The sequence below is a fragment of the Carassius auratus genome, chromosome 45 (genome assembly GCF_003368295.1).
Source record: "Carassius auratus strain Wakin chromosome 45, ASM336829v1, whole genome shotgun sequence".
Lineage (NCBI taxonomy): Eukaryota > Metazoa > Chordata > Actinopteri > Cypriniformes > Cyprinidae > Carassius > Carassius auratus.
In genome coordinates, this window is record NC_039287.1 from 1,359,027 (window position 1) to 1,369,072 (window position 10,046).

General features: G+C 35.2%; 1 protein-coding gene across 1 annotated transcript; it reads left to right on the forward strand.

The window, feature by feature from the left end:
- Window positions 1-1,716: 1,716 nt before the first annotated feature.
- LOC113062726 (fibronectin type III domain-containing protein 1-like) lies at window positions 1,717-6,115 on the forward strand. Its single transcript, XM_026232689.1, has 3 exons — window positions 1,717-1,893; window positions 5,657-5,851; window positions 5,954-6,115. Exons 1-3 carry the CDS (start codon window positions 1,821-1,823, stop codon window positions 6,088-6,090), a joined length of 405 nt encoding a protein of 134 aa, XP_026088474.1. The 5' UTR covers window positions 1,717-1,820; the 3' UTR covers window positions 6,091-6,115.
- The last annotated feature ends 3,931 nt before the right edge of the window (window positions 6,116-10,046 follow it).

Genomic DNA, 10,046 nt, shown 5'->3' on the forward strand with positions numbered 1-10,046 from the left:
GTTCTGCGTATATGTGTACAAATATAAAGAATTTACATTTTCGAGGTATAATAGATATATAATCATTCAGATTAGAATTTGCTTAGTGAGATTGCTTCAGTTTGTAGGCGAATTCCAAATTGAATGTAGACATAGAATGTATTATCTATAATTTTAGAACTGAATATAAATTACACTACAGTAGCCTACTGATTACAGTTTTTCTCAGTCGCTTTGGTACATTTCTCTAATCATTCTTGAGATTTGCAAAACAGTAAGTGCATTTCTCAAAACAACTCGTACAGATATCAAAACACAATGGATGACCTGCAAAAGCCAGTCTCTTGCTCAAAATCCTTAGTTCATCTCTCAAAAATAAATATCTGTGTCAATGAACATGTCAGTGCCATCAGAATGTCAAGTCCTTGTGTCATAGTTTACGGATAAGACAGTCAAATTGCTTAGTCATGTTGTCAATTTAACAGTGGAGGGATGTTCTGATGTAAACTACTGTATTGAACAGTTTGCCATATGCTTATGTATGCCATATATCCATTTCAAAACTACACATTTACACATTACTGTTTGTGGGATGTTGATTGAAAGAGACTGGATAGAATTCCCAGTTACACTTTTACGTACTAGTGGTCTGACCAAAAAAATAAAAAAATAAAAAATACTTTTACAATGCCATTGTGATATAGAAAAGGAAATATGGGAACAAAGATGAAAATAATTCCATTTTCAGAATTTGTAACTCTTGTGTTGTCCTTTGTCTATACAGTATAAGCTTTCCTACTGAAGATTCATGAGATGAACCTTTGAGCTATTTCAGAGAAATGGTTTATCATTGGTTTATCATCTACATTCTCTTCATTAGTCAAGATTCACTTGCACAATTCATGCCAAATTGACAAAACATCTAATAATAGTGTGTAAAAATACAAATAAAAAGTGTGCTTGGCAGTTTATGACAACTAGATTAACCATTTTGCATTTAATGACTTATACGATGAACTAAAGACTAGATGTTTTGGGGGGTAAGACTATTGCACAGAAAACTGTATAATACATTTTGAGCAACATGACATTAGCAACTGATAATGTAGGAAACCGCAGATAAATGTGCGTAATCAATTGCATGAATGTACAATAGCAATCGCAACTTGTTCAAAATAATGAGAAACTGGTTTTATGATGTGTATTAATGACTAGATGATGTGGAGGTTGTACAAGTAGTTTTGAAAATTTCATTTCTGTTTTGAAAAATGCACCAAAGTGACTGAGAAAAACTGTAATCACAATGTTGTGTTAGGGACAACAAAGATGTTGTCACAGGAACAAGTCTCACTTGGTAAAATCAGGTTCTGCGTATATGTGTACAAATATAAATAATTTACAGGACATTTTCGAGGTATAATATATATATAAGCATTCAGTTTAGAATTAGCTTAGTGAGATTGCTTCAGTTTGTAGGCGAATTCCAAGTTGAATGTAGACATAGAATGTATTATCTATAATTTTAGAACTGAATATAAATTACACTACAGTAGCGTAAGTGTTACCACGAGTATACAGAATAAGGTTTGGGTAAACACGTTATAAAAATAAACAGAGCACTAGTGAGTTCTACAGGAGAGTAAGTGTTTCCAAATACTTTCCATCGCCTTGTTCTGGAAATATCTGGGTAGCCCCAAGTCCCATTCGTCCCCAGAAGAGGGAGACAACGTTTGGGAAAGAGCGCACAGACTGACGGTAGCTGGCAGCGGAGCATCCGAGCATCCCATAACCTTGCTTCCCTCAGTGTAGCGGATTGCCGTGATACTGAAGCACTGTCTGCAATGTCTCCTGCACGGGCACGAGCTCTTCTCGGGCTCCTGGTCACACTCTGCACCCAGAGCCCACTACTGTCGGGTAGGTCAATCTGCTTATCTCTATAATTCACAAAATCAAGCTTTGTATTTTATTCAAATTATGTATAATTTAATTTTAGATTTTAAAAGTAAATCGTTTAAAGTAATATATTTTGTCTAGCTTATAATTGCCAGGGCTTTCTGTAATGATGCTGTCATCTTGTACTTTAAAGATTATTTCAAAGCACTTATGACCAATGGCTTGAATTAACCACCTGCGGTTTGTGAATCTGGACGTTTAAGTCCTGTTTTTGTTATTTATTTAAACATTTCCAGCACTAATAATGCATGATGGGCAAGACTGAACAGCTGATTGAACAGCTAAGCCACAGGCAGGTGCACAAATTATATATATATATATATATATATATATATATATATATATATATATATATATATATATTTTTTTTTTTTTTTTTTAAATCAAGTCCATTTTTTATCCATTTGAATCAGTTTCAAATAAGGTGATCATATGTATGTCTACATGTCTACATGTACGAGACTAATACTTACTGTACAACATCGACTGATGCTAATGTCACCTTTGTAATTAATTTCTGTAGCTCATTTAGTAGAGTTTGTGTGCGTTTAAAAATCTATATATCCTGATTGGATTCCCTATACAGACAGACAGACAGACAGAGTGACAGATAGAGTGACAGATAGAGTGACAGACAGAGAGACAGACAGACAGACAGACAGACAGAGTGACAGACAGAGTGACAGATAGAGTGACAGATAGAGTGACAGATAGAGTGACAGACAGACAGACAGACCGAAAGAGTGACAGACAGACAGACAGACAGACAGACAGAGTGACAGACAGACAGACAGACAGACAGACAGACAGACAGACAGACAGATAGATAGATAGATAGATAGATAGATAGATAGATAGATAGATAGATAGATAGATAGATAGATAGATAGATAGATAGATAGATAGATAGATAGATAGATAGATAGATAGATAGATAGATGGGATGTAAGTGCAGTTCTTAGTAAATGTTTTATCACATTAGGGCCAGGACAGGAAGTACAGTTAACCTCTTTAAAAGGTCACAGATGTTTTAGACATTCATTTGCTTACAGCTCTTCAAATAAATTTTAGCCACATTTTCTCTCCCTCCACATCTTTCTTTCACTCTGCCTGTCCCAACTAATTCTGAGGAGAATGCAGTGGAGCAGAGGATTCTTGGATGAGAATAGTGGTAGCTAAGTCCTACTGAGCTGTTTTAGCTGCCACGTTACAACGGGTCTTTTATTTCTCACTTGCTCTTTCAAAGTGTTTTGGAAATGTTCTTTAAATGAGGTCACCCCAGTGCTGCCTGGGACTGCCATCAGCAGCTGCATTTTATCCAGTATTCTTCTCTTTTCCTCTTCTCTCCATCTTCAACAAAACAAAATACATTCAACACAACTAAACCTTGAAGCCCCCACCTGCTCAGATATGATGTAGACAGTAAAACAAAGAAAGAAAAAAAAAACCTTCTAGATCTTAGAATGGTGCCCAACTGCAGCTTCAAAACCGTTCCAGACATCTGCTTGACAGATAAAATATATATTGGAAGGAATGAGTCTCAGGGTTTTGTTCCACAACCGTGGGACTTTAACATCAAGTCTGTTGATATTCCGGTAAGAATGAGCTTATGTTGTGAGGTAAGAGCTCTGCCAGAGAGTGAGAGGAAGCGAAGAATCATGCCCCGACCAGCTACTGGAATTTAATCTTGCTCAGATATTAACCAAGGAATTTGCGGAAAGCCTTTGATTGACCTAGGCAAGGCTGGAGGGTTTAGAATCTGTCGATAAGTGAGTGTGCTATAGTAGCTGGCACAATGCCCACGCTCAACCTGTCACTCAGGTGCTTGAGCATTGTCTATCATCAGATTCCCTCTTATAAAACACCTGGGTATTTTGTATCTCAGGCGGTCTATCTAAAAGCACTAAGCTATTGTTGACTCAAACAATAATACACTCTAAATACTTTCTTGCATTTGTGTGAATGTCCTCCAGGCACCTGAATGAAAATAATAAGCAAAGAGTATGTTTGTGAGAGTTTATGAATGCCTTTCACTGAGAAAATGATGTCAGAGCAGCAGGTGCTTGCCCTACAGGTCTTTCTAAAAGAACTGACAACAGGACCACAGGGCATTTACTTTCACCTTCCTAATAAAGGAATGGACAATGGCCAAGGGCCACTATGAAAGAGTTTCAGGACAGCTGACAGTTCCCACATTCCAACAATCTTACATTTGTTTTAAGTATGTACATGTGATTCATGCCTTGCTAATCTAAATATTAGATTTTTTCTGTGATTTATTGAACACTGATTTGCTAATTCTGCTGATGGAAATATGTCGTCAATCTAACTGGCTTACATCGATGTCAGAATTGCGTTAGCAAATTGTGATAGTCTTGGAAACATCAGTTAGAATGGGTTAAAAATTACAACGTTTATTTTTTAATAGCTGTCATGAAGTCAATTTGTAACATTTCCAGCTATTACTGCAAATTAAAAGCAATACATTATTTGTTTTAATTAAAAAAAAAACAATGTTTGAGAAAAGAATGGAAACATGAAAGAATGTCCTTATCTGACATTAATAATATAAAAAAGCAGTCATCCACTTTACCAGGGGTTTAGTGAAAATTTCTTCATACCCTCAACATCTTTAGAGACAATATCACCAGTCTGTGCTTTTATATAGTCACAACCATTTTTTTTTATTTAAAGAAGTATATTTATTTTCCAAAATACAATAAAAAACTGACATAATTACTATTATTTTTATTAATTACATTTTTGTTTGCCTGCTCAGTAGCTGTTGTTTTAACTGATTAATTGAGGAACAGTTCTTAAAACTTCTGGAATCACAGTTAATTATCTTTTATTACTCACTGCAGAGTTACCCAAATTTGAGAACCACTGATCTAGGTGATGTCCACTTCATAATATGAGCCTCGGTTAGTTTCCTCCAGTATAAAATGTTTATTTTTGGAGAAAGATCTTATTCTTATTTCTAACAAGTCTTGATTTAATCAAAATGTGAACCCACCCTACCTCATAAATTTTTATATGGGCCAAGTCACAGACTGAAGTTTCTGTGGTCTGTGTGTGTGTGTGTGTTAGTTGTAAGTGCAATGACGTGTGATGTGGTTCCAGATTATGTGGAGAGATGTTCCATTGCCAATATTACATTATAAAGCAGTGACCGAGAGTCACATGTCAATGTACACTTAAATAAATGATAAGAGATAGAATCTCTCACTTGAATTTATGCCAGGGTCATACTGTTGTAAGGTAAACCGGCACAGTGATGAGACATTTTCTCTATAGGGTTATAAAAACAGCCTGAGCACACTAAAGAATTTCAGACAGTTTCCAGTTGAATTAACTGAGGGCTATAGCTCTTGTTTCTCTTGTTTAAGCCATAAGGAAGTTAATTTATACAACAGCTCTACATTAAACACTATGACTCCCACTAAGCGAATATTCATGCTAAGTTTACAATTTCGTTTCATTTTGCCTTGATAGATGGCCCTCTACATTACGTAATTCTGATTGGTCAATCACATAATCGCATGCATTCATGCACTCTTCGATTAATTTTGTGGTCATGATTTGGGATATATTTTGTGACAGTCACCCTCAATATCCCATACTTAGTCTAATAGTAGCTTATAAGATAGTTAATTCTTGATTTGCTGAACTTAGAAACTGCAATCTTGCAATAACGAACTCACCAGACTGTACTCTCTCCCAGGTTCTAAGCCACTGCCGCCACGCAATGTGAAGCTGACCTCGGTGGATAAGGGGTTAAAGGTCACGTGGGATCCACCCAGTGAGCTGGATGGACAGCCTGTTGACAGCTACAGCATCGGCTATGGGAAGTCCATGAAATCACTGCGCTTCGTCACTGTCGACAAGGACAGACGGTCAGAGTTACTAGAGGACGTAGGTAAGAGTGAAATTCATTTATTTATTAAATTAAAAGCTAGAGACACACATTGAGTACTTGAGCACTATTTCGGGCTCTCATGTGCATGTTGTGTTGTTTTAGAGCCTGGAGTCCTGCATTTTCTCAAGATGAGTGCAGAGAATAAGGATGGGATGAGTAAACCTGTCTACAGGGCAGAGACTCCAGGAGGTGTGTGCTTGTCTGTGTGTGTGGATAGAGACATGCATGTTTCTCTATGACTCTCTATTTTCTTCACTGTTGTACAATGATGCATGACTATATAAAACACAGCATGCACGTAAAACACATATGCATGCTTTTAAACTTAACCAAAAAGTGTGTCATGTATGTCGTTCAAACCTGTATGCATTTCTTTGCTTGTGTAGAACACATTTGAAAAATTTCCTTTTTTTTTTGTCCATTTGTTGAAAGTCAATGAGGTCCAGTGTTGTTTGGACCTCAAGTCTTCTTTTATTTTCTCCAAAAGTCATACAGGTTTGGAATGACATGATGTTAAACTTTTACATCTAGGGCAATTTCCTTTAAGTATAACAAAACAGGAATCCCTCATCGTTGTATACATACAGTGGCCCCTGAAAAAATTTGACACTCAAGCTGAACACAAAAATGAATTACTTACAAGATCAAATATTAAACTTCACAAACTACTACCTTTCAAATATTTGGGGTATTCTTTTTTTTAAAAGAAGTATCTTATGCATGCCAGAAGTGCATTTACGTGTTCAGAAAATACAGTAAAATAATCATATGTGAAATATTTTTACAATTTAAAATAAATATTTTATATTTTTTCAATGTAATTTATTGCTGTGACAAAAAAGCTGAATTTTCAGCAGCAATTACTCCAGTCATCAGCATCACATAATACATCAAAATCATTCTAATACTGTATGCTTACTGTACTTGGTGTTCAAGAAACATTTCTTATTGTTATCAATCTTGAAAACTATTTTTTGTGGAAATTTGTGATACATTTTTTCTTTTCTATTCTTTTGCAATATTTTTTCTGGATTCATTGATGAAAAGAACCACATTTATTTAAAATTAAAATCTTTTGTAACATTATAAATGGCTTTACTGTCACTTGATCAATGTAATGCATCCTTGCTGAATAAGAATATTAATTTCTTTGTGACAGACCAGTGGTGTATATATAATTGAAATATATATTCTAATTTAATACATTTGAAAATAAATAGAGGACAGCACAACAACCTTTCTTTTATTAATTTTTAACTTTGGCTTAAGTGTACACAACATTTTACTGGTCACTGTATACATTCTCTAAAGCTGTCACTGTGGCAGCACCCTTTCAAAAAGGACTATTATTTATCCCTAAAGGTGCATATAAGAACCATAAATGTACATATTAGCTGAAGTGCACATTCTAGTACCTAAATATTTGTACCTTTCGAAAAAATACCACCCCAGTGTACATAGATGTCATTAATTGTCTACTGTACATTTACACTTTTATTAGCCTCATTAATTAGACTCATTAGACTCTAACACACGTTATTATTTGGTTTTTACAAGAAAAGTATTTATAACTTTAGTGCTCTCTATGCTTTTAGCTCATTTCACAATATAAGCCAGACTGGACACTGTAAAAAATGGCTGTGAAATCTACAGTTATTTACTGTCGATTTCACAGTAACATTACTGTATAAGATTTTTACAGTAAAATATTGTAAAGTTTACAGTAAGACTGTAAAAATCACAGTAGTCCAAGCATTACAGTTGAAATCACAGTAGTCAATGCATTACTGTAAAAAAATCACAATTTAGCCACTATAGTACTGTAAATAGTAAAGTAAACTACTGTAATTTTCCTTTTTTTTATCATATCTTTCTTTGTACCCCTTTCACATGGACGGCAGATTATTGTTGTTCATAATTCATCACCGGAATATGATGTAAATACTCGATGGTGAGCTTTAAGTAAAAGTGTAATATTAATCAATTAAAATGTGTCATGTAACTTGTACTCTGATGCACCTGCTGCAGGTTTCTATTCCATACAATATATTTTTTTTAAAGAATTCACATAAGATTCCAAGAATATTTTTTGTTTGTTTGTTTGTTTGTTTTGTGACTGTAAATGGGTGTTTGGGTGTAAATGGGTGTTAACAGGGCAATAAAATATTTGATAAGCCTTATCTTAAACTTCTCCAAAGTCTCCGCAGACATGGTCTAACAATATAGGCTTCATAAACGCATAATTTTTTGAGATATCATCCTCAGATTTGAACTGAAGCATGACCATTGGTTATAAGTTGCAATAGTATATTCACATAATTATGTATATTAATATTTAAATATTGTATACATTTAATAAATATAATCTTAATATTTGTTGTTTTTATTTTTGAGCTTATATATCTCTCAATATTAATAACATCTGATTAATTTTGAGTTTTGAACTTGAGCCAAAACTCTCAAGCTTTGTAAATATATGTTGGTTATGTGTCTATTCAGAATGACTTATGAGCAGCAGCCTTTTTATTTTGGGTAGGCTATGTCATGTGCATTACTTGCCAAAATTGGGGCTGTCTGGTTAACTCATAAATATGTACCATGGGATTTTTATTTTACAAACATCAGTGTTATATATATTTTTTTCTTCGGAAGCAGGCGAGATAAAGGTGCAAGTTTCCAGAGCTGTTTGGCGAAATCAAAGCGCCAGAGTGGGCGGAGTTTACCCAGTCTAGAACGATCTAGAATCTGTGGGGGAAAAAAGCGCGAAAGAGGCAGCAGCACTTGAATTTCTGACTCGTCGTCAGTGACAGACAAGTTCCGTTAATTCTCAAATCTAAGTTTCTTTACACACGGCTTTGTCTTGTATTTGTTTTGTTTTCGTCTTTGTGTTGATTTCTTTAACTTTTTGCCTGAGAGGAATTCAGCGACAACGTTTCCGTGAGAGCTCCGACGGAGATGTCTTCGCAGCCGTTAACGTTAAGCTCCGTTAATAACAGAATATTACTCAAATTTACGTTTCTTTATACACGGATTTGTCTTGTGGTTGTAAAGTTATTTATTTTGTTTTCGTCTTTGTGTTGATATCTTTCACTTTTTGCCTGAGAGGAATTCAGCAAAAACGTTTCCGTGAGAGCTCCGACGGAGACGTTTTCACAGGCTTTAACGTTAATGTATTTTTCCCACCCGTGGCCTCTGCCGGAGTTTCCATCTTGGAATCGCGGATCCTTCACAGACTGCTTATCGGGACTTCCAGAAAATCAGTAAGTAACTTTACCATCACTACTTCGAGCAAAAAAAAAAAAAAAAAAAGAAATAAAAAGAAAGTTCAGTGCCACACCCTTGTCAGGCTGTGGAAAGCCAACAGCCTGTAGAGAACCTTGCAGATTATTACCCTCTTTTTGTATATAATCAATTTGGTCTTAATCGTGTTGGTCTGCATCATTCTGTGTTTCAGAAGAATGAGTAATGGACTCCATTGAGAAGCAATACAGGCCGTGCTACCACAGCTAGATGAAGCAAAGCTTGAAACTTTAGTCAATGAGTTGGTGAAAGTAGGTGTTGAAGGACCAGATGATCTGCAGTTTATTCAAGAAGATGACATCAAACATCTGCTCACACCCATTCAGTGCAGAAAAATTATTCATTCCTTGAAAGGTGAGATTAGTTCTTTTAATTAACATATATTAGTTGATCCGCTACAATTAATAACTAAATAAATCCGCAATCATTCAATCATAATTTTGTAAAAAAAAAAAAAAAAGTGGTTATATGTGGATGTTAGTGTATACCTGGTCCAAGATTCTGTCCCCTTTGGTCAGGCAGGTGACATGTTGATAGAACTTGAGGAGTACAGATTGAGGTTAGAATTATTGAAATCCCCCACGGCAATAAATGCCCTTCTGGATGTGCAGTTTGCTGTTTGCTAATGGCAGTATATAAAGCCAAATTTGCTTTAAAAAAAAATAAAAAAAATAAAATAAAAGATGGTATATACGGGAAAAATAAAAACTATATTCTTGCCTCTGCAATGCTGTCTCTGCACTAGATACAGTTATTCCATGCAAAACTACAGACCCACAGCTTTCCAAAGAGCCTAATCACTTGATTTATAGGCCCAAGTATGTAAGAACAGTGCAATACAGTACAGAAGGATAGTGGTCGCATTGCAATTGAAAAACAGCATTTAAGATATTGC